We start from the raw sequence: 25544 nt of genomic DNA, 5'->3' as shown, positions 1-25544 counted from the left end.
AAGGGGAAATTAAAGCACTATAATTACAGATCGAGGAAAATGGTAGTGTCAAAGTAAAAAAAAAAGGGCACGTATAGCAGGGGCAAAAAGGAGCGCATCACGCACCTGAAAAGGGCCACTTCTAAGAAAAAGGGCACTTATTAGAAAGATAGGGGGCATTTCCGTGAAGGGAAATTCGAAAATTTGGGGGTATTTGAAAAAGTGAGGGGTTGGGGCGGTGCCATAAGCATGTCACGCATGCGCACACACTTTGGTATTGTTAATGTTGGAGCAAGTTAGCCCACGTACCGTGTAGGCCTATGTAAGATGGGACCTCTGCGATGGGGAATCTGCTCGGCTGGGAAAATCTCCCAAGATTTCTGCCATGCCATTTGTGATCTAGAAAACCACACGATTCAAGCGATTGCAGCAAGGTGTGAGGAGGATGCCCAGAAGTTAGGAGGCAAAATAGGAGCAGAAACGACCTACGAAGGTTACAACTCGCTCGCCACTGATCCAAATGTTGGTAAGCATCGAACCTCCGACCTCTCGTACCCCGGTGCCGTAGGCGTGGAGATCTAGCACGGTGCCGATGTCTGACGTGGGTGCATGCTAGTATATAGTGTGTGTATGTGTGGGCGTTATTATCTGCAACTTTCTCAGAGACAACTCTTATCATACTTATATCAGTGGCGGATCCAGGGGGGGGGGGGGCGCCGAAACGGCCGCGGCCCCCCCTATTGGCGGCGCAAAAAAAGAGAGAAAAAAAAAGAAAGGAGAAGAGAAGAAAAAAAGGAGAAGAGAAAAGAAAGGAGAAGAGAAAAGAAAAGAGAAGAGAAAAGAAAGAAGAGAGAGAGAAAGAAAAAAAGAAGAAGATCCCCCCCCCCCCACCTCACTCCCACTCCAGGGTCGGAGGGACAGATTTTGTGTTCCCAAAATTTCTGATAAAGGGTTACTTTTCACGCAACAAAGTCCGGCCCGTAATACACACAAATCCGGCCCGCACTGACTCTACACACCGAAGATAAAGGGGTGCTTTCAAACTAAGGCCATGTAAACTTGATTTCATGTTGATCGTCCCCGCCGGCTTCCTTTTTTCCGCCCGCCTCCTTATATTTGATATTTGATATATATTTGATATATATATATATATATATATATATATATATATTTTTTTTTTTTTTTTAAATAAAAAAAAATAAAAAAAAATAATCGAGTACAACTTGTTTTAATTCTTTGTCAAAAATAAATATAGAGTTGAAATTTGATCTATATATATGTGTTCTCAGTGTTTTTCTTTTCAGGAAAGAGAGAGCATTGGATTTTGCCCTTAACATTTGATACAGTCAACAAATCTTGGTAGTGGTTTCTGGCATATACTCCCATTCTGGCACTCCTTTGGTAGGGTAAATGCAGCATAGCTGGATTTCGATTTATACATGTATGGGTCATCACCCTTGGTACTTTCAATGTTGGAGTGAGGATTTAATACTTGGCATTCAATATCATGACGTGATGGTAGTATGCATGTCACTTAGTTGGCGTCCTCTGCTTGAGGCAGCTTCCTGTAGTGCAGACTTGGATAGACCAAAGCTAGCCTGTAGGTACGCCTTCAAGGCTTCCAATGAAAATGTTAAATATCATGTCATTCATGTAGATCTACATAAATGTTAAAACAACAATTACAAAATCAAAACAAAAATGACAATATATTTACACTTTACATATTTAAAATAAAGGCAATATTTAATATTTAAAAATAGACCAAAAAAAACCTGTTGAAGAAAGCCAAAATTGATAATTTTAGGGCAAATCAAACTCACTACAGCAACGTTGGTTGATGAACATATTCAATTATATACTATTTGTACACGCGGCAGCCATCTAGGGAAAAATATCAAATATCAAATAACATGGTACACCCTCCTCCTCTTTTTCAAAAAATCCGGACGATCAACATGTAATCAATTTTACATGGCCTAAGAGAGGGAACATACATGCGCATACCCTAGATAACACTGAGTGGGTGAGGGGGGGGGGGTGGGAAGGGGAAGAGAAAAGTCGGGTGAGAAAGGGGGAAAGACAAGGAAATGGCGCTAAGTGACAGTAACGATGAATAAGGGAAAAACTGTAATCGGGAGATTTGGGGTCATTCCAGAAGGCTTGGGAAACGTTATTGAATAGAGGGGGCCGGGCCGGCCGCATTAAATCTCGAGCCACGGATTCAAAGTTAAACGTTACAAACAGCCCCTGCTTTTTGAAAAAAATTGAAAAGGGCACAATGTTTTGGATGTCTTTCAAATAGAAGCTATATACTAAACAGTAAAATTTTAAATTCATTTGGATTCAGCTCATACCAACTCGCTTGTGCTTATATTTGAACTCATGTAGGTAGTGATAATGGACAGCGGTGGCGATCCTGGGCCCGATAGAGAGACACGTCCCCCCGGAAATTTAGATATATAGCTAGAAAGAAATATACATGTAGCGGAAAGAACGTACATATTGGACAATGCATAATTTCAGCATTCTACATTGCAAAATCTCGCTTGGTCGCTCTGCTACGGCCCTCGCCCAATAACACAAAACTAAGATATGACGCTCCCGGTCGCGATTATTTCATGGTTTGTGTACATACATAGATCTTTTTTCCCCTTTCATTTCTACTGACCTAATTGTATGCTATCACAATCATGATTGTTTCATTTTCCCTTTAAAGCATGCGTAGCTAGGGGCGGTAGGGGCAGTAAGATGACATAGGATGAAAAAAGGAGCAGACAAAGAAACATTTTTGACAAGTCTAAAACGGGACAACAAATCATCTTCTTTCTCTAATAATTTAATGAAACGTTAAGCTTCTGCGCTATGCGCTGGAGGGGAAAACTGAATGCAGAGAAGGATTAAGAGTCGGGAATGGAACAACGAATTATCTTCTTTCTCTCATAATTTCATTAAACTATGAAAGGTCAGAGCTTCCGCGCCTTGTGCGGAAGGTGGAAAATGAATTCAAACAAGGATAAAGAATCGAGAATGAGACAACGAATCATCTTCTTTCTCTCATAATTTAATGAAGCGTCAGAAGCTTACGCGCTACGCGCGGGAGGAGGAAAACTAAATTCAGACAAGGATTTAGATTAGAGAATGAAACAACGAATCATCTTCTTTCTCTAATAATTCAATGAAACGTCAAAGCTTTCTCGCTTCGCGTGGGAGAGGGGGGGGGGGGTGGAACTCAATTCAGACAAGGATTAAAGAGTCGAGAACGGTACTCTTTCTCTAATGATTTCATGGAACATCAAAGCTTGCGCGGGAGGGGGTATGGAAACTGAATTCAGACAATGATTAAGAATCGAGAACGGTACAACGAGTTGTCTTCTTTCTCTAATAATTTAATGAAACGTTAAGCTTCTGTGCTTTGCGCTGGGGGGGGGGGGGTAATCTGAATTCAGAGAAGGATTGAGGGTCGAGAATGGAACAACAAATTATCTTCTTTCTCTAATAATTTCATTAAACTATGAAAGGTAAAAGCTTCCGCGCTTCCCGCGGGAGGGGGGAACTGAATTCACACAAGGAATAAGAGTCGAGAAGGGTACAACAAATCATCTTCTTTCTCTAATAATTTAATGAAACGTCAAAGCTTCTGCGCTTCGTGCGAGAGAGAGAGGGGGAACTCAATTCAGACAAGGATTAAGAGTCGAGAACGGTACTCTTTCTCTAATGATTTAATGAAACGTCAAAGCTTCGCGCGGGAGGGGGTATGGAAACTGAATTCAGACAATGATTAAGAATCGAGAACGGTACAACGAATCGTCTTCTTTCTCTAATAATTTAATGAAACGTTAAACTTTTGCGCTTCATGCGGGAGAGGGGGGAACTCAATTCAGACAAGGATTAAGGGTCAAGAACGGTACTCTTCTTTAATGATTTAATGAAACGTCAAAGCTTCCGCGCTTCGCGCGGGAGGGGTATGAAAACTGAATTCAGACAATGATTAACAACCGAGAACGGTACAACGAATCCTCTACTTTCTCTAATAATTTCATGAACATTAAAGCTTCTGCGCTTCGCGCGTAATGGGGGAGGGGGGAGGGGGGGGGGGGAGGGGACAGCGAGCTGCCCGAATATGAATTTGTTGTATCTTTTCTCGTATATTTTGGTGATAAATAACACTTTCACAAAATACATATTATCCTCAAATTTTTGCTCGCTCGCTTCGCTCACTAGCCGAATTGTGAAACCAGAAAATTACTTTTTCGGGCAAGAGGCTTCAGCCCCCCCCCCCCCCGATGAAAATGTCAAAAAAAATTACCGGTATGGTGCTTCTAATATGACCTTGTCAGTATTGGTATGTTGAGTTGAAAAACTGTCTGCGCAATTTTCAAATTTCCGGCCCCCCCTATTGGAAAATCCTGGATCCGCGCCTGCTTATATGGCTGTGAGGTGTGGGTTTTTAGAGTTTTAGTCAGATAGATATTTTTTATCGCAATACTGAATGTCAATAAATATACACCTGACTGTATGATTTACGGTGAGACCATACGCATTAGCAGCATGGACTCTCTTAGACCGAATTTTCCGTCTCTTTCGTTCGTTAAGCCTCTTATTTGGGTAGGGTCGGCTCTCTCTTGACCCTACCCAAATAAGAGGCTTAACGAACGAAAGAGTAGGAAAATTTGGGCTAGGACTCTCTATGCTTTGCTGGAGTGGGTGAGACAGGCTATACTACAGTAACATTTATGTTCAGGTTTTAATGTTAAATAAATGAAGAAACAAGTAGATCTAGAATGCGAATGGTTATAAGTTATTGTAAATTTTCATTCAGATTCTATAATCTTTTGAAATTACTTATGGAGAGTGGTACCCAGTGTCCCAGTCTCAATTATCTAAATGGTTGTCATGTGTAGAAAATACATTAAATAATGCTGGGCTAGGAAATGTGTGGCAATTAAAGGCAAGGGGGTTGATTCAGTAACATGGACTTTTCATGCTCTTAAGCTCGGGCTGACTGACATGTCAAAGCAAGAAATATTGTCAAATGTTTGGTCAAATTGCATTTGTGTTAACTACCAAATGATCAAGAACAAACTTTTACTTAAAATTATTTGGTAAAGTTGAGTAGAACTTGAGAGATGCACTCACTTTGTGTCGAACTTGATTCCGATGCAGGTCACACTGGTGAACAATCTCCTCATGCACTTAGATGTACATCATTATTTTTATTTAATTTGTAATATATAGTATGAAATCAATCTCATATTGTCATCAAATATGATACCATATTATGACATCATATAATGTATATTATGATGTCACTCATTACCACATATTCTTTTTTGTTCTATTGCTTCTTTTGCAGATATTGTATACATTGGGTCTGTTAACACTGCACACTTTGCCTTATGCAGGCTGTTCTTGGAAGCCAAGAAACATGTCCTGTGTGAAAAGCCTCTAGGACTACATGCTAAAGAAGTAGGTCAAATGATTGACCTTGCGAGGAAGAGCGGTGTATTCTTCATGGAGGTAAATAATAACCCACTTTTTACCACTACACGGAGTCACCCATAAGTAGGGCTGGGTCAATAAACCATTTCTTAATGTACTAGTAAAACATTTCAAACCAAACTTATGTATATTAAGTTACTACCGGTAGTTAGGAAGTAGTATCTTAGTAGTAGTAGGAGCAAATGCTCCTCCCCCTAGGCCCCCCTCCCCACAGAAAAATGGAGAAAAACAATTGAAAAATAAAGAATGACTCTTTTTTACTTAGTAACTCTGCATTTTACTTTAATATTTAAACTTGACAATTTGATGCTATAACAAGATGATAAGTTTTCTTTCATCCAAATGTATCTTTTGTTTGGTCCCTTGCAGAACACTTGATTTTACAAGCGTTTGATTTTATGCTTCACCACAACAAATTCTGATGCTCCCCTCCCCTCTCACTGAAAAAATCCTGGCTACTCCTCTGTAGTGCATTTTTATGAAACGTGAATCGTGAAAAGACTAGTTGACACACCCAAACACGCTCGCATATCATGCTTGGAACCTAAATCCAACTTGGGTTCCATGCGCCATATGTTTTATGTTATTCGTACTTCTGGAGGGTGTTTCACAAAGATCCTAAGTTGGACTTAAAGGTACTATGTCCCATTTGCAGGCCAAAAAAAAATGAAAAAGTTAAATTCCAACTGCATTTGAAAGATAATACTAATTTAGAACTTCCCTAAAAAAGGTGGGGTTTGAAAATGTCTTCAAGTGGGAAAATAACGACTATTAGTTGTCAAATCGACTTTAGGGCTATAGAGCCCAAAAGTAATAATCTTGATTTTCAGACAATTGTACCGAATGGTCATACGTTTTATGCTGCGCAAAGATTCAATTAGTTTTAATCTTGGCCATCACAAGAAGTGGGTTATTGATGTAGACAAATGCTCATGTACCCTTTACAACTATTTTCATGTATAATAATAATAATAATATTTAATTTTTATATAGCGCTTAATACAAGAAGAAAAAATGCCAGTCAGTCACTCAATAGTGTCTGACAGTGAAGTCTAGCAAGTAAACAGGTTTCCTTGCATAATTTGAATATGAGGACACTGCTAACGTTTAAATTTCACAGATAGGACAAACATGACATATTCATAATTCCTGCCAAGTTCTACAGAATTTGAGGTTGGCTGCAAAAGGGGCATAGTACCTTTAACAATTATGGAATGCCGTTGGCATCTATGAAAATATTTTGTAAAAGTTATTTGAAAAGGCATAAAATGTTGATTCACATAATTAATATTTTCTATTACCAACAGGGATTTCATGTTCTTGATGTTGAGTTTGTAAAAAGTCTAAAATACTTGAAATTTCGCTTTTGAATATATTTTATGTTAAGGCTTCAAATAGCTCTCCATATTGTTTAAGTCTAACTTAGAGTTAAGTTCAACTTAGGATCTTTGCGAAACACCCCATTGAACCTTTACTATATAATGCCATGTAAAGTTTCTTGCTGTTGATCACCTTATTTTGTACATTCTAGGTGTACGCAAGTTACTTTTTTTTAAGGTTATATATTTTAAGTCTATTTCTTCTTTTTATTTTAGGGTATATGGAGCCGGTTCTTCCCAGCTTATGAGAAGGTGAGGTCCATCGTATCTACTGGAGAGATTGGAGATGTGAAGTTCATCACAGGAGATTTCTGCATTAATGCAGTAGGGGGAGGAAGATGTTACGATAAAAGTAAGGAACAGGAACATGTGAGGTTGGAACAATGTTTTGTGCTCGCAAATCTACAGGGCCATTAAAGGAAAACTTTTTTCAGTCACTACGTAGTTACCTTGGGTAGAAAGGCAATAAAGTAAATGAATCAATGAATGAATGAATCAATCAATCAATGGGTAAATTAATAGAAAAATAAATAAATTAATAAAAATATTTAAAAAAATATATATAGATAAATGATTAAATGAATAAATGAATAAATGAATAAATGAATAATGAATAAATGAATAAATGAATAAATAAATAAATTACTGAATTAATGAATTATGTGCGGAGAAGAACGTCCTCTGTGAAGTATCTTCTATTCATTTTGTAAACAATGCCACACTTGACGAACAAAAGGTATTCATGAAGCACATTTAGGACTTTGGCAGTTATTATTCTGAGATGCTCAAAGTGGAACTTCTCCATATGTAAAAGATTTGTGGATATTTGGGGTCATTTGTACCATGTGCTATCTGTAAACTCCCTTATTCATATCCGTCTTGTATTCATACAGGTTTAGGTGGTGGGGCTATATACGATATTGGGATCTACCTGGTCCAGCTGGTCACCATGGTATTTGGTCCAGACCCTATCCTGGTCCAAGGGGTTGGAGGTCTGTCCGAGTCTGGTAAGAAGCCTAGCCAAGTATAGTGCGGTATGGTATGCAATCGAAATCCTGTAGGATTTTTGTGCCAAAGTTGATTTTTTTTGCTGTATTGGCTTCAAAAGGATCCCAATTGGCCAAAAATGATGGGGTCCAAATTTTCAGACCCCTCCTTCATTTCCTGGGGGGGGGGGGGGGGGGGTCCATATTGGGCGCTAAAATGGCTTATATAACGGGCAAAAGGGGAAATTTGGTGTCTTCAGGAAAATTTGAACACCCATCAATTTCTGATAGCCTGGACCCCAATGAATCCAAAAATGAAAAAAAAAAAAAAAAAAAAATCAACTTTGGCACAAAAATCCTACAGGAGCTGTTGCAGTGACATACCGTACCACACTAGTACCCTTGTATCTGTTAAAACCTAGAATATTTAGGCACTTCCAAGGTGATTTGTACCTGGCATTACTGATCCCACCTAAGTTATTAATATGTCTATGGATTGTTTAGCAAATAGCAGTCAAGTTTGTCCCTTTATAGATGTTCTTGGATGATCTCTTGATTCAGAATGCCAAGAATGACATAATTACACATGAATGTGAAGGGCAAAATTCACAGAAAATGTTGAATCCATTTGTAATGCAAAACATCGGCCATTGTTGAATAAAAACTAGTTACTGGTAAATAATCAAGTCTCTAAATTTGCAATGTGGTGAAAACTTTATTATAATAACTTTTTCCTGTACATAATAGGCTTTTTGAAAGCAATTTGTAGCTGAATTTAGAAATGTTATTCACAGTGGTTCATGTAATATACATATGAAGAAAAAACACTATGTAGCAATGGCAAATAAGAATAAATGGTACCAATTATTTTCCTATAGAAATTGTTTTCCATTTGTCATAATGTTACACATGTATCCAATTCAGGCCTGATAATTACCCGATTTTATAGGTTTCCTGATTTTTTTCAGATTTTTATTTTCCGATATTTTTTTTTCCTGATTTGTTTAACTTTATTTAATTTTAATTTGTTTAACTGATTTTTTTCTTCTCCCCGATTTTATCCCTATTTTCCCCTTATTTTGTCTATTCTTCCCTATTACCCTGATCCAATTAAACCCCTCTAGAAAAGGATTTACAGGGGACAAGAAAATGTTTGTAGATATTCACTAATAAAACTTGTCCATTTTAATTTTTCTTTCCCGCCAGGTGTTGATGAGATTTGCAGCATGACATTACAGTATCCTAATAATAAGGTTGCCAATCTGATGAGCTCGATCGGTCTTTTCAGCAATAACGAGGCAACTATCGTCGGCACCAAGGGCAGAATAAATGTGAGTTGTAAGCACTTGTAGTTTTTAATGTAAATGTAAATATTTAACAACACTGTTTGAGATGTTACCAAAAACATGTGTGTCAGAATCACATGATGAATTATCTGTCATGTGGATTAAATCCCCGCCCCCCCCCCCCACTCAGTGTTATTTAGGGTACGCATATGCGTAAAGTCAATTTTGTGTATGTACGAGCCAGACTTTGGTGCGTGAAAAGTACCCCTTTACCAGACATTTTGGTAACACGCATGCGGTCATTCCGACCCCTGAGTGGGGGGGGGGGGGCCGGGCCGGGATTAGATCGACCATTAAAATATACAGGGTTTCATGTGATCTTTAATATTTTCAATACTCCTTAACTGTAAATCAATAGAATGCCAGGGGAACTTTTTAAAGTTGATTTTTATACATGCTACCTACTATTTTTTTTAGATGATTTAGTAGTAAATTACTTTAAAAGAAACCAGAAAAATCAGAGAAGAAGTGTTGTGAAAGTTTGAACAAAATCAGACAAAAAATGAGAATATTTCAAATTTTTGAATGTTTCAATCACTGTACCGTATGTGCCTATGGGAATTTCCTATTGACCAAATCAGTAATGTCACTGTGATGTAGTGCCCTCAAGTTTCCCCATTTGTTCCAACCCACAAAATGACTAAAATGTCAATTTTTCAGAATGTTTTACTCAGGAGAGACCTGTAACAGACCTGCCAACCAGTACGATTTTTAGAAGCAAATACGACAGTACGATTTTCTTCAATAAAATACGATTTTCAAAAAAAAAAAATAACAACAAAAAAGCGAAAATTTGAATTTAAATTTGTTCATTTATTTATTAATTTTCAATAGCAAAATGCCCATTCTGTCCTGTAAAGTATCCTTAAAACATCTCACATAGGCAATTCGGGGATGTTTATTGGTTCATCGAACACACCAGTCGCGACGAAATAATGCATATTCAACCAATAATCCATTTAAAAAAAAATCTTCCTGTATGTAGGAACTGCAAGAGGCATTGATCCGCGTAACAGTCCGTGGTTATTTTTTAAGAATACAACTTTTGTCAGTAAAATACAACTTTTGGGATTAAAGAATACAGTTTTTGATCTCCAGAGGTTGGCAGGTTTGCTGTAAAGATATGCTAATTTTAGAAGTGCCCCAGGGGAGAAAATCAGAAATTTATGATAATTTTGTACAGGAAAAACAGGAGTGTTGTCCATGATTGTGTCGCAATCCACTGACCAAATTGCCAATTTGAGATTTGTAAAGATTTGGTGATATCAATGTTTCAACATGTATAACTTTCTTAGCATTCGGCCAATTTATTTTGAAATTTTCGCCATCCCCCCTCCCCTTTTCCTGGTTTCATACAAATTCATTTACAAAGGTTGGGTTGCAGTTTGAGAATAGACATTGAATAGACATTTAACATAGAGGTGTTGTGGTCTAGTGGATAGGTGGTTGAACTGAGAATCACAGGGTCTGTGGTTTGAGTCCCGCCACGGCTCTAATGTCCTTTGGCAAGATATTAATCTACATTTGCCAAGCTCCACCCAGGTGTTAAATGGGTACCGGTATGTAGAAATTCCTTTAATGCTGTAAACGCTGAAATCCACTGCCTAGCAGAGCCGGGGTAAAAGTTGGAGCGCCTTGAGCACCGTGCATGGATATGTGAGCTACATGTATATAAATATCCAAAAAAATAATTATTATTCTTTGTCATTTCTTTGAAAATTCAGCTTGGAAACAAATTCCATGTGGCCTGTCGTATTGAGCTAGTACGAGAATGCCCAGCACCAGGGTTTCTTGAGAGGGAAGTCTTTGAGTTCCCGTTGCCTCCCTGCCATCGCCCCTTCAATTACCACAACTCGGTGGGGCTGCGTTACCAAGCCGACGCTGTCAAACTAGCGATAGACGAGGGTCAGTCAGTTCAGGATGTTTTGAATAAATGTTGTATTTGTTAAAGCCCCACTGCTCCACTTTAGCTACTTGCATCCTCTATATAGCAAACAATGCCTAATCGGTGACCATTGTTTTCCCTTGGTCCCCTTTTTCTTATGTTTATTGAGAGCTGATTTGATGAGATAGCCACCTGTCAGTGACCATGCAGGGAGGTCTAATCCCTTCTGACCAAACTAGTGCAGATGGGCTTTAAAAGAAATTTTGTGTGATGTTACAAAATTGGAATGGCTGTCGAGAAAATAAGATTTTAGATATTAGATCGTTTGATAGTGTTATGAGTCGAGTCCCGCCGCCGCACTAATGTCCTTTGGCAAGACATTGATCTACATTTGCCACACTCCACCCAGGTGAAGTAAATGGGTACCTGGTAGGAATTTATACCTTGAAATGCTAGAGCGCCGTATGGCAGCCGTGCTAAAGCCAGGGTAATAATCGGGAGCGCCAAGAGGGTCAAATCTGACCGACATGAGCGCTATATACAAGAACCCACTATTATTATTATATTATGAAAAGACATGACATTGCACTTAGAATATTCCTGTTTTGTCGTGAGTTGAGAGCTGGTCCAGGGATGAAAAGGAACTACAGATTTGAGGTCATCATGTGCCTAATTTTATGCAAATATTTTATGAAGATATCCTGGTGTATGTTGTTAGGTAATAAATCCTTTAATCCCCAACCTAAGAACATTTGACTGTTTGATGGTTACTTAGAAGTCAATGGCAGACAATGGAGCAAACAGAGTACATTGGACAAAAACTATTCACGGTCTTTTAAAATTCTTGATAACACTGTCATAGTAATATTTGTTATGCTATGATATGATAATGCAAACAAAAACACACAAACACACCCTAAAACTAATAGCCCCTCCCCCCCCCCCAAAAAAAAAAAAAAAAAAAAAAAAAAAAAACAGCAACATTAACTTTGTTAAGATTTCAACTTTTAAAATGCAACATTCCAATAATGCATAACCAGGGATTGTTGTGTGGAATGAAACTTTGCAATTTGATAGTGGATGTTTTTGCGACAACTTTTGTTGTAATCACTTAAACTTTATGATGTGGTAATTCAGTCACTCAGGTCACTCTGCATAGAGAATGAAACTTTTGAGATTAGACCACTTGGGAAACTTCAGAAAGTATCATACTTGCACAAAATTAGGGTAAATATAGAAACCAACAGGAATATGCGGAGCAGGAGGTTAGTATAATTAGATATCAGTTCTACATGTATAACATATCCAAAGTTATTTACCTGTGGGAGTGTGGGGCGCAGTATGGGTGTCTAACTTCAAACACCATCCTCACATCATGTCACATGTGTACTGGAAAACTGACAGCTAGCTTCAGGCTAGTACATGTAGTACACATCTGAGAAAGGTGCCTGAACTTAGACACTGATACTGTCCCAAAGGTAAATAATATAGGATGTGTCAAAGTACTGATTTCTAATCAGAATCTGATTTTTAAAATATTTTTTATCCAGGTAAGACGGAGCATCCCCTCATCACATGGTCCGAGAGCTTAGCCATTCACAAGATCATGGATAAACTGAGACACGATGTGGGATATTACCGACCAGATGAGGAAACAGAAAACAAGATTTTGTGATTGCCATGACTATTTAAAGCCCCACTGCACTACTTGTAAATACTTGCTCCCTGTTTGATTCTGAGTGGGTAGATTCCACGGGCGTAATGTACTATCTAGACAGCAGAGATCGCAGTCGAAAGTCGGTGGAGAAGACGAGTGTTATAACTAATTTCTATCGAAAAAAAGGCTAAAATGGGTTATATTTACAACAAAGAATGTTGTAAAATTTGTTTAAATACAAGAAGCCTCCACTGACCAATATATGAAATAAACACTTAGCGTTGTTTGATTTGATGTTATTTTGTTGGTCAGTGTGAATTGAGCATGAATGATGACCAGCAATAGCGATTGCAATAATACTTACACATTGTGTTTATTTTCTTTTCTTTTTTTCATCTGTATAATTTTTTTCGTCAGTTTTATGTAATAAGCAACATTATCCTTTCTTTCCTTTTAGTTTATCATTATCTTATTCAAAGAACGTGCATGGAAAACATGGAAAACATGCAATGAACATATACAGCAAAAGCCATAGATTCCATGTAGTGGTTACAAGCTTTTGTTTATGTTTTGCGGACATGCTACTATCGCCTACGTCACATTATTTTCAGCGTTTTATTTGTTTTATTTGGTCGAGAAAATGAAAGATGAAAATTCATTTTTTTACGTCTTAATCAAGTATTTTTAAAATATGTTTTTTTTTTTTTTTTAGTTCCTGAGGTCTTAAGCTTTCCAATGATATATAGTTATATTTTTTATAGAATGGTTACTTTAAGAGTATATTATTGCATATTTTGTGGTTTTACAATCCTGAAATCATGCATATATTGATGACTGAAAAAATTAAGTTGGTATTTTATTTATTTATTTTTTAGGTATGAAAGTCTGCAATATTAATTAATGCCAATTATTATTATTATTATTTATTATTATTATTATAAGAAGATCTAATGCTTTATGTTGTCTTTGCAATGAAATAGTGTTGGAAAATGAGGAATAAATAAAATTATATTTTTAACCTACATCTTCTATAACTTCTTTCTGTGTTGTTTTAATTAGGTAGACTAAAGAAATACAAAAAAGTAGTAGTACATCATATTCATCGAAGAGAATGTGCACAGACTTCATGAAATCATGCAGTTCCCATTAGGCTTATAAAATGAAACTGAATAATATAATATGTCATCATATATGAAATTGGAATCTAAAAAAATGGCTGATACATTGATGGTATCCTGTTGTTTATTAATTCATTAGATAAAGACAAAGCTAATCTCTGAAAGTGTTTTCATGAAGTATGTTGTAAGAACTTGTTGACAGAAATACAAGAAAGGGAACGAAATTAAAATGATTGTTTTAAATTCTAAGAGAGTGAGAAAGAAAGAGACGAGGAGAGAAAGAGAGAGATAGAAGGAAAAAGGAGAGATAGAGAAGTAGTAGAGAAAATGAGAGGCATAGAAAAAGAAAGGAGAGAGAGAGAGAGAGAAAGAGATTAGCAGAGAAAAGGAGAGGGATACAGAAAGAGAGAATATGTCAGAAGAACCTGTACAGTACCTCAGTGTAAAGTGTCGACCCTGTCCGCCCCTCCCCCTCCCCCTCCCCCTCCCCCTCCCCCTCCCCCTCCCCACAAACACGCTGAAAAAAGTCATACACATAGGCCTACCGGTGAAGGCAACCCCCTTTTTACCCGCCAACATATTCTGCAATTTGGTTGTCTATTTTTAACCCCCGACAAATAATAAACATATTTTTATATTATTTTTCTCCACATATTTATGAATTCGAATTCAGCATTCGTGGCGGGTACTTTGAGACACATTTTATATTTGCAAGGCAAAAGTATTACGTAACGGGGGCCCCTCGGAGATCAGTGCCTGGGAGACACGTGCATGTGATAAGAATGTAAACAATGGGATTGGTCTCAACACCAGTCTTTCTATTTATTCAACTTATATTTACATATTATAATCATCCAGTTTAATCGATGAAAGCTGATGCTGATTGAATTTTCCGATGAAGATATTTCCAGGGTATTTTTTTCAGAAAAGGATAAGAAGGAAAAGTGAAAAGAGTGATATGACCATGCTCTATACAGTTTTGAGTTCCACAAATACTAAGAAAAAAATATCAAAGTTCTGGGAAAAGCCTAATTGGTCACATTGAGAATCTTGTACACGTGAGTTGCTGTAGTTTCATGATACTTCACAGCTGACAGTGACAGATCCTCAACATGAAAGTTCTTCGATGGGGTATTTGCACGGCAGGAAAAATCTCCCAAGATTTTTCCAATGCAATTTGTGACCTGAAGAACCATAAAATTCAGGCTATCGCGGCAAACCCGGACTTTAGTGCCCAGCTGAAAATCTCAGTTTATTATGGATTTAATATCAATAATATTAATTATGCTAATATATGCAAATATAAACATACCAAAACTTGATGATTTTTAATCATTTGACGTCATAAAAAGCAATTTTAAGCCAAAAATAGCAGCGAAGTAGGGGATCTCCTCTTTGCTTGATGCGAGATACTAGCGAACTGAAATAACCGAATAAAAACTATGGTGAACTAAAAAAAGAAAAGAAAAAATCAAACCACCTCTGAAATTACCTTTGAAATGTTTATTAATTTTTTCTTCCGATATGCGCACATGATAGGGGCAGGTTGGGATGGGATGGGGGGGGGGTGCTCAATAGTCGCCAAATTTGGGGTAAAAGGGCAACTGGCCTTGGGGGGGGGGCTAAATTTATTATTTACTTATTTTTCTTTGTAATCATGATTACAAAGAAAAATAAGTAAATAATAAATTTAGCCCCCCCCCCCAAGGCCAGTTGCCCTTTTACCCCAAATTTGGCGACTATTGAGCACCCCCCCCCCCATCCCATCCCAACCTGCCCCTATCATGTGCGCATATCGGAAGAAAAAATTAATAAACATTTCAAAGGTAATTTCAGAGGTGGTTTGATTTTTTCTTTTCTTTTTTTAGTTCACCATAGTTTTTATTCGGTTATTTCAGTTCGCTAGTATCTCGCATCAAGCAAAGAGGAGATCCCCTACTTCGCTGCTATTTTTGGCTTAAAATTGCTTTTTATGACGTCAAATGATTAAAAATCATCAAGTTTTGGTATGTTTATATTTGCATATATTAGCATAATTAATATTATTGATATTAAATCCATAATAAACTGAGATTTTCAGCTGGGCACTAAAGTCCGGGTTTGCCGCTATCGCTTCACGATCTTTGGAGAAGGCACAGGAATTAGCAGGAAAAGTTGGAGCCGAAACGACGTACGCAAGTTACGAGTCTCTCGCCGCTGACCCAAATGTCGGTTCGTATAACGCCCGGTATAAAGTCCATGGGATCGGATGACCACTGAAATTCTTACTTTTTCGTGGTCCGCGATTTCGCCCCACACAGTTAAAGCTTGTAAATGTTTATACTAAACATACAAAAACACTCATGACACATGTTTACAGTTGCAAAGTGTGCACCTCAAAGTCTAACATGATTAGTTTGTAGCAGAAAGTCAATTCAGCACAGCACATTTGTGTGTGCCTTGGAGATTCTTTGTGGTGTGCGTTCCTGTATGTTGTGTTCACAATAGTACATGTCTATATATTTGCATAGCACAGGTTGCATGATGAAACCTATGATTCTTTTATCATTTGATTATTTAGACTTGGAAGAATAGGGAGCTGGAGCTGATGAAGAATGGTTAAAACTTTTTAATGAGTGAACGACTCCTTGTTTCTAGCTATTTAGGGTGGCCTAATAACAGAGACTCTGTATAATGTAGTTTGCTACAGATACCTGTAGTGTAGTCTGCTAGTAATAATGATTGTGAATAGACACTTTAACTGCCTTTATTTATTAGCAAGCAGTAATGTGGAATATTAAGTATTTTGCAGTGTGTCTTGTATTGTTCAGGCAAGGACAGATTTTCAGTAAAGAACTCTTGAGCCGTACTATATACTAATGGGCTACATTACGAATACTTAAGATGTGGTATCTTATCCATGCAAGGTTTAACAAAATAAACGAGGATATCCCACAAAATACCCATGCCTATTTAAAAGTGACGGGAGAAATATGCAAGCCAATTACCAAACATTTGAAAATGGTGAAAAAGAGAGTACAGGTAACAAGAAAACTCTCTAAAATTTACTCGCCTATAAAATAAGATGTATACATATCAAGATCGATAATAGGGGTGAATGTCGTAGTTCATTGGCTTAGATGTAAACAAAGGAAATTGGTATCTGAAATGGAAGACGGTCTCTAAAAATCTTGACCGAAGTCTCCTATATCAAGCTCTGAAATCCTTTATTGGCTGTGCAGTGTGCACCTCTACTGATCAGAGGGGGCAGTCCTGGGGAGAGTGACTAGCCTACATCAAAACCAGGTTATCATTTATGTCAAATTTGTATCATGCTCTCCTGCAGACATTGTGTACATTGGGACCGTTAACATTGCCCACTTTCCTCTGTGTAAACTGTTCTTGGAAGCCAAGAAACATGTCCTGTGTGAAAAGCCTCTTGGAGTACATGCTAAAGAAGTAGGTCAAATGATTGACCTCGCGAGGAAGAGTGGTGTATTCTTCATGGAGGTAAATATATATCTGTGACGATGACAGAATAATGAAATAATATTAATGATAACAAATAATAATAATAATAACGTTTATAATAATGATAATGATAATAATAATGATAATGATAATAATAATGATATTATTAACATTGTATAAATGATAATACTGATAATAAGAAAAAGAATTATAGGAAATATAATGAAAATGACATAATAACAATAAAAATTGTGATGATGATTATAATTTCATTTTATTCTGAATTTATGTCATATAATTTTTTTTCTATTTTGAAAACAAATCTGCCTTTGTAAGAACATGTAGGTTAATAATAAAAATGAGTAGATCTATCTGCATGTATAAATGAAATGCTGTAATACGTCCCTTTCAGTTTGTCTCCTTTTATTTTGTTATGTAATATTTTTCATTTATCATGAAATGAAGAAGACTCTCAGGAAAACTACTCAATAAAATCATTTAAAAAAGTACTGATATAATGCAACACTTACAAGAAGGCTTACATTTCATATCTTTACTTTAGGGTATATGGAGTCGGTTCTTCCCTGCGTATGATAAGGTCAGGTCCCTCTTATCTAACGGAGAGATTGGAGATGTGAAGTTTATTACAGGAGATTTCTGCTACGATGGATTCAGCATTGGATCTTCCCATGATAAGAGTAAGTATGCATGCAGTCATTGGTCATCTTGCAGATTCTATTGTAACTGTGAGGGCGCCCTACAATGGTGTCCTACAGAGCCATCTATACACACAGAGTTTGGCCAACTTTGTTCGAATTGGACACAATATGACGACTACTGCTTAGTTGGGCAAGTACAAAACAAAAGAAAGACAAAAAAGCAGTGACTAATTGTAAGCAATCTGAAATAGGTATGTCTTTAGTTGAGATCTGAAAGTGGATAACTGGTGGCAAGAGCGAAGGACTTGGGGAAGACGAAAGGACATAGACAAGACATTTTTTACGTCAATCATTAATTTTTCCATTATTATTGGTATTAATCATATGAGACAGCAAATGAATACCTTTTATTTATTAATTTCATTTTTGGTACTAATGCAGGCCTAGGTGAAGGAGCTGTGTATGATATTGGGGTCTATCTGGTCCAGCTAGCTACCATGGTGTTTGGTCCAAACCCTATCTTGGTACAGGGGGTCGGAGGCTTGACCCAGACTGGTGAGTAAGATTGGTAAGATTTTATTGACTCTATCGACCCCCTCTCGGGGTACGAGAGTACAAACATATTTACAACATAGTATCAATATAACAATAGTATAACACTGATAAACATGTGATGATATGAACAATGATGAACATATTTACAACATAGTATCAATATAACAATAGTATAACAATGATAAGCATGTGAAGATATGAAGGAGGAGGCGCGATAGCTCAGTCGGTAGAGCAATGGTCCAGAAATTTCTGAATTCAGTTAGTGTATAGGTCTATAATAAGTAGGAAACATTTGTTACATGGGTGTATCGTTGAGCCATCATGTCACCTTTAGAGGAGCACACATATTGACATTTTATTCCTGCTTCTATTGTGTCATCAGTAGCAGTGAGTCAACTGAAAATGCAACCCAGCTGAAATAAAACTGTAAATAAATCAAGAAATTAAACAACATTACTCAGTACAAAAAGTTAGTTTACCCACTCCTAACTACTTAAGGACATTTTTAATACATTATAATCTCAACTTTTTGGCAAGCATATGAATGTTAATCACTAATTATTCACCAAACTGAATGATCTCTCATGTTTGATTCAGGTGTTGATGAGATTTGCAGTATCACCTTGAAGTACCCAAACCACAAGATAGCCAGCATGGTGACCTGTATTGCAGCTAACAGCAATAATGTGGCCAGCATTGTCGGCACCAAGGGAAGAATTAATGTAAGTTGAATAGAACTTATTAGCCCGATTTCACAAAGGAGGTTTAAATTTAACCCACGGTTTTATAAACTGTAGTTTAAATTTAAACCTAAACCCTGGGTTAAATTTACACCTTCATTGTGAATTGCAAAATGATAACCCATGGTCTAACCCATGGTCTAAAGCAGGTTAACATCATGGGTTAGATTTAAACCTCCTTTGTGAATTGCAAAATGATAACCCATGGGCTTACCCATGGTCTAAAGCAGGTTAACATAATGGGTTAGATTTAAATCTCCTTAGTGAATTCGGGCCAAAGGGTCTTCAGAGTTCGTGCATGTCACTACACTACATATTTGTTCAAAATATGAGCTTGAAATAGTACCTCAAAAAAGTGATATTTCCAGTTTAACACCTCTCAGTTATCATATAAGTAACTTAGTCACCATATAATAAGTAATTTAGTCACCATATAAGTAACTTAGTCACCATATAAGTAACTTAGTCCCCATATGATAAGTAACTTAGTCACCATATAAGTAACTCAGTCACCATATAACAAGTAACTTAGTCACCATATAAGTAACTTAGTCACCATATAAGTAACTTGTCCATAATCTAAATTGATGCACCCATATGTGCTCACATGAAGTAAAACCCAAGATGGACTTATGTTCTCTACACAGGGTCTTATATTATCTTTTAGTTCCCTCATACATCCTATTAAGTTATTAACCTTTACAATGCCAGGTGCATTGTTTAGATTCACTTTAAAGCCCCACTGCACTACTTATAGCTACTTGCGCCCTCTATATAGCAAACAATGGCTATTCGGGCCTGTTGGTCCCCATGCATGATCCTCTTTTTCTTTTGTTAATTGAGAGCTTATTTGATGAGATAACCACCTGTCAGTGACCTTGCAGGGAGGTCTAATCCCCTTGGCCAAACTAGTGCAGACGGCTGTAATATTGTATAGGATGTTGATACAGAGGCTTTGGATAATTTGCTCAGTGTAATTTTTTCTTCTTCGTCTTCAGTTATTAGATAGCTTCCAGGCTCTTAGTAAGCTGGAGTTAGTACGAGGTTTTCCTGTTCCGGGCATGTTTGAGAAAGAAGTGTTTGAGTTTCCTCATCCTTGCTCTGATCGACCCTTCAATTATCCTGGCTCTGTCGGGTTCCAGTACCAAGCTCAAGCGGTCAAGCAGGCCATAGATGAAGGTATGATGATTTTCTTTTAGTTGACTTCTGAGTCCACCCATTCCCATAGGCTTTGACTCTTTACATGTCACACGAATAATCTTTCTAGGCCTATATTCATCAGCTCCAGATGAATATGCAGAGAAATCTTGGTCTTGTTTCCAAAATATCCCGCTATTTGCCAAATAGCAGGCTAATGAGCTAGTTTGTGATGAGCGTATCGGTCTGGTGAAGACGCAATTTCGAACTCCAGGATGTTATCCCAAGTTTGAAAATAGCGGTTTAATTGGCAAACTCAAGCTGATGAAAACAGGCATTCTTTGACATGTTGGATATATTGTGGGATAGATATACTAAAGACTTCCAGTGGAAGATTAATCTACACCGGTGTCAACGGTAATACAAAGTGAAGCCCCTTGCGCTCCAATTTTATTAGCCTGGTCATAGCCGAGTGGCCAAATATGTTGTGCACTGGCTTGTCTGGTGCCCATTTACCAGTATACTTGGGTGGAGGTTGGCAAACTGGATTAATGTCTTACCAAAGGATGTCAGTGCCAGGCTGGGAATCAAACCCTCAATCTTTTGATTAAGAGTGAAGGGAATGACCCACAGCGCCATGACACTACAAAGTATATATATGGGCAGAAACTATGATGGAAAGATCAAAACAATTTTCAAAACAAAGAAAAAAAATTCAAAACCAAAGTAATATACGAGAAGAATAGTGATAGCGACTGTTCCATCATTTTGCCAAATGCCAATTGATTTTAATACTCATTAAAAAAAAATACCCCCTTGTGTCAAATGTAATATGGTGATGCAACATAATTTGGTAAGCTGTGCACTTAAATTTGCGCTCTTGAACTTCTGCTTTTGATATTCATTTTAGTGCTCTGAATAAAAATTATTGAGCTAAATTATTTGTACAATGTTTTGATAATATGCATTTGTAATACTAAATACCTTTAAATGTTATAGTTGAAACATGTAAAATAAATCCTACTCAACACTCAAATTATATAAAATCAAATGTGATTTCAAATTCAATACCAAATTCAATTTCAAATTTCAATTTCATATTGAAAAATCAACTCCTTTTCAAATCAATTTCAATTCAACTTCAAATTAACATTCGGTTTTAATTTGAAATTCAAATTCAACTTCAAATTTACTTTAAAATTCAAATTCAATTTCAAAGTCGATTTCTATTTCAAATTCAATTCCAAATTAAATTTCATTTTTCAATTTCAATTTCAAGTTAACATTCGGTTTTAATTTGAAATTGAAATACTTTTAAATTCAATTTCATATTCAGTTTCAAATTCTATTTCAAGTCGATTTCAATTTCGAATTCATTTCCAATTTCAATTTCAAATCCAATTTCAATTTGAAGCTAACATTTAAATTCAATTTTACTTTCAATTTCACGTTCAAATTTGCAATGCGGCTTGTAGGTAAGACAGAGCATCCCCTCATGCCATGGTCCGAAACCTTAGCCATCCATAAGATCATGGATAAACTGAGACACGATGTGGGATATTACCGACCAGATGAAGAGACAGAAAAGGAGAAATCATTGTTAAACTAGGCCTACCTGTTGGGAGGAGGTTGAGGTATGGTAAAGGGTGGGAAAAAATGTGCAAGTTCGGGCATTCTTTGCATTAAAGAGAAATATTGGAAACGTTTTTCATTATTTAGCTGCAAAATTTATGATCATGACTTTTCCTTGTGGGGCGGTTCTTGTGGAGGCGTAGACTTTCAGAAATTATGGTATGAACAAAAACGTTGGCTATAAAGCCTGCCTCACAACTACATATATTTTCTTGAAGTTTGATTATTTAGGTAAACATTGTTCTGATATACGACCTGGCAAACTGAAATATTTTGACAATAAAAAAACAAAAAAAAAATTGGCAATATTTCAATCAAAGAGAAAGTCTTGCAATATATGTACATCAATGTTGGTATACTTTAGCTCTTCAAATAGATTGATTCATTCTATATAGATTATAAAGGGTTTTGAAGTAATTTTTCAAACTGAAAATTATATTAAATCCAAGCAGGGAAACAGCATTCTAAACAACAGAGGAATCAATAACTCTGAATTCTCCACTTCTTAATACGAACGTGGCAATTCAACAGTACAGTGAAAGTCAAAAGACATTAAATTTTCCTGAAATATCATCCCAACTTTAAAAAAAAAACCTTGAACTTTCTTGATATTCTGATTATAATGATTATTTGTACACACTTTTATGATTTTAAATATATCCTGTATTTTTGCTCTGTAAAATTTTTCACAATCTGGCCATTGGCAGTGAAGATATTTTAATAATAAACAAATTCTAATCATGTGCTTTGTTTATTTTCTGTTCTGTTTGGTACGTTTTCTTTAATGTTAATCATAAGGATTATGTTCAGTCCAGTTCAGTATACTGAATTCGATATAAAATAAATACAAAAGTGAAATAGCATGAACATAAATAGATTATTAATATCATTATTTATTGAACAATCAGACATCATACAATGATTATAACAATCAGATGATACATATCAATTTCATAATACATGCAAACAGTTTTAAGAGGAGAGAGAGAAGGATACAATCTGCTAGTCAGGGCTGACAAAGGCAATTGAAATTGCTATTACTCGAAAGTATGTCAGTCCCAGGGGTATATATATATATATATATACATATATAAATGTTTGAAAGAACTACTTATAGCTGTTTAAACTCTCTCAAGGTTTCTTTGAAGATAGCATCCCAAAATATATATAGCAACACATATAACTTATTGCACCTTGTTTCAACAGAAACCAAACTAATAATAATAGTCACATTTGTACAGCACTTAATACCATGTTTCTAAGCACTTTACATTATATTATTACCCCGGTCATTGGATTCAATTACTAATCTGCTTATGACGGTGCTCCTCTCCCTGTGGAGTATTCTGGCCAGACGCCATTCCTAATACAATAGGAGAAAAAGGTTGATGCAAAAGAAGAGAAATGAAAGAAAATACATGTACGAGGAGAAAGATAACCCTTCCGGGACAGGAGCTATTTTTAGGGCTACATCGATCATGTATTTTTTTTCTTTAAATTTGAAAGTCTTAAAGGTAATACAAAGTTTTTGGGGTCATGAATTTGGTTCAAATGAACATGTTGGAAGCATAAGCGATCCTACAATAAAAGTTTAAATCGAGTCTTAAGTTATGAAATTGTAAATAATTAACTGTGTATGTTGTATAGCTCCCTCTCAAGGTCAAGATATCAATTAAGCTATAAAACGATGTTTCTTGACTAAAATCGACCGATGAGCTATTCCCGTTTGGAAATTATATATCACAACTACATATTCTGAGATTTTCATGGTCGCAGCTTCCATTATACGGCCGTAGACTCTATTTAAAAATTTATCAATATTTACCGGGAGCACTGGTAAATTGTTATATTCAATTTTTCTCGAAGAGGAATTGTTTTAGGGGCTAAATTTCTAGCGCTTATAGTGCATCCACAGGGGCATCCAAATATTTCAAAATTGTAAAGAATCACTATCCACCCAATTTCAAAATTTCCCAAAACTTTGTATTACCTTTAATGGAGTCCCATTTATCTTTTAGTGATACATTAAACCACATACATGGGAAAAATGATGTCAACAACTTGACGAGTTGTAAATTATGATGGAAAAAAGTTTTGAATCCCTGAACTGGTTGCCAACTCGAAAATGTTACGACTTAGTTTTCTTTTTTCAAATTCAATATATTCATGAAACAAAAATAGATTAAGTGTTTACATAAATTTCATGCATCTGCAATATATTTTAGGGCTCTAAATCAAAAGATTTTGGAGCCAAAACGCAAAATGTAGGACTGATTGTCACGAAATAGTTAACAGAGTCATGTCTTACACAAAAAAATGCAATGTCATTGTCATTTGTCACTAAAATAATAAAGGTGTCATACTTTCTAGTAGCTGTTTGCGCTTACAAGTGACAAGCGAGGTCTGGAAACTTGAAAGTGGAAATAAATACAGACCAAAGCGTCAGCCACTCCCATCTTCTTGGACTTGTGCCAGAACGCTTTATATCAGGGGACCATGTCTGACAATGTAACGAACATTTATCGCATGATATTATTGTTTGCTCATCTCTTCAAACCGTTTTCCTTCATTAATGTTTGTTTTTTAAATAAATTTGTCACTGTCACTCTGTCTTTCTCACCGTATATCCTCCAAGTCATTTCTCAACCGCTGATATTTGTATTAGGTCGTTTAATAAATGAACGCCATGTGTGTGAGTGATGTGACTTTTATTCATTGCAACAGTCGTGACATTTTGTTTTTTTGCAGCATCAACATTTTGCCTCATAAGTTCCGCATAGTCTCTGATAATGCTGTTTGAGAGAAAAATGCTCCTTCTCACCTTTAATGTATGCCCCAGTTAAAATCTGAAAGGTCCTCCTTCTCCTTCGTCAATAGCCCTATATCCTTTGTAATAAGTGCCCTTTTTCTTTATTCATAAGTGCCACCATCAATGTGCGAAAATTGCCCCTTTTCACCTCTTCCAATTGCCCTTTTTACTCTGACTCGTGCTCCTTTTCTTTTCTAATTGGTGCTCCCCCTCCCCCAACTTTTGAAAACGTTCGCCACCCATGGTTAAATTGTTGAATTATTTATTTTTTCTTTTGTTATGGGTGTTTGCTTGCTTGCTTGCTTGAATGTTAGACAATTTCGAGTACAAATTTACACCCTTGACAAACTCGATGACTATTTTTATCGTTTTGTGGATCCTAGATCCCTCAGGTTGCACGAACGTTTAATAATAAAAATTTGCTCGTACATTTGAAATCCTTTCTTTACAGAGTTTGATATTCAATATTATATTTCATAAAGTCCACATTTTCGCATATGTTTTAACGGTTCTAGAGCAATTACCCCCGAATACAGTTACCCCCCTCCCCATCGAGTATAGTTAACCCCCCAAACAAACTTAACCTGTTAACTACTGAATTCATTCATTTCCATAGGTATAATACATGGACCACCCGGTTCCAGTCGGCAATGGATTAAAATCTGCTTTTATTAAAACAAACTTATTTCAGGATGGACTTACCCTTAAAT

At 36.5% G+C, this 25544-nt stretch overlaps 2 protein-coding genes across 3 annotated transcripts; both read left to right on the top strand.

Moving 5' to 3' along the window:
* Positions 1 to 275: 275 nt before the first annotated feature.
* Positions 276 to 13756, top strand: LOC588939 (trans-1,2-dihydrobenzene-1,2-diol dehydrogenase). Its single transcript, XM_030987990.1, has 7 exons — positions 276 to 505; positions 5336 to 5499; positions 7077 to 7212; positions 7754 to 7867; positions 9053 to 9177; positions 10917 to 11097; positions 12628 to 13756. Exons 1-7 carry the CDS (start codon positions 307 to 309, stop codon positions 12750 to 12752), a joined length of 1044 nt encoding a protein of 347 aa, XP_030843850.1. The 5' UTR covers positions 276 to 306; the 3' UTR covers positions 12753 to 13756.
* A 1121-nt stretch (positions 13757 to 14877) lies between these two features.
* LOC100891256 (trans-1,2-dihydrobenzene-1,2-diol dehydrogenase) lies at positions 14878 to 22768 on the top strand. Of its 2 annotated transcripts, none has more exons than XM_030987989.1 (8): positions 14878 to 15065; positions 15966 to 16063; positions 17178 to 17341; positions 17865 to 18000; positions 18403 to 18516; positions 19114 to 19238; positions 20255 to 20435; positions 21869 to 22768. In XM_030987989.1, exons 1-8 carry the CDS (start codon positions 14965 to 14967, stop codon positions 22000 to 22002), a joined length of 1053 nt encoding a protein of 350 aa, XP_030843849.1. In that variant the 5' UTR covers positions 14878 to 14964; the 3' UTR covers positions 22003 to 22768. The 2 variants fall into 2 exon arrangements, with proteins under 2 accessions (XP_030843849.1, XP_030843848.1); XM_030987988.1 differs by having other exon boundaries at positions 14879 to 15057; positions 15958 to 16063.
* Positions 22769 to 25544: the final 2776 nt, after the last annotated feature.

The sequence above is a fragment of the Strongylocentrotus purpuratus genome, unplaced genomic scaffold (assembly GCF_000002235.5).
Source record: "Strongylocentrotus purpuratus isolate Spur 01 unplaced genomic scaffold, Spur_5.0 spur5_scaffold_17, whole genome shotgun sequence".
Classification (NCBI taxonomy): domain Eukaryota; kingdom Metazoa; phylum Echinodermata; class Echinoidea; order Camarodonta; family Strongylocentrotidae; genus Strongylocentrotus; species Strongylocentrotus purpuratus.
Note: the sequence above shows the minus strand (reverse complement) of the source record. Positions and strands in the feature narration are given on the sequence as shown.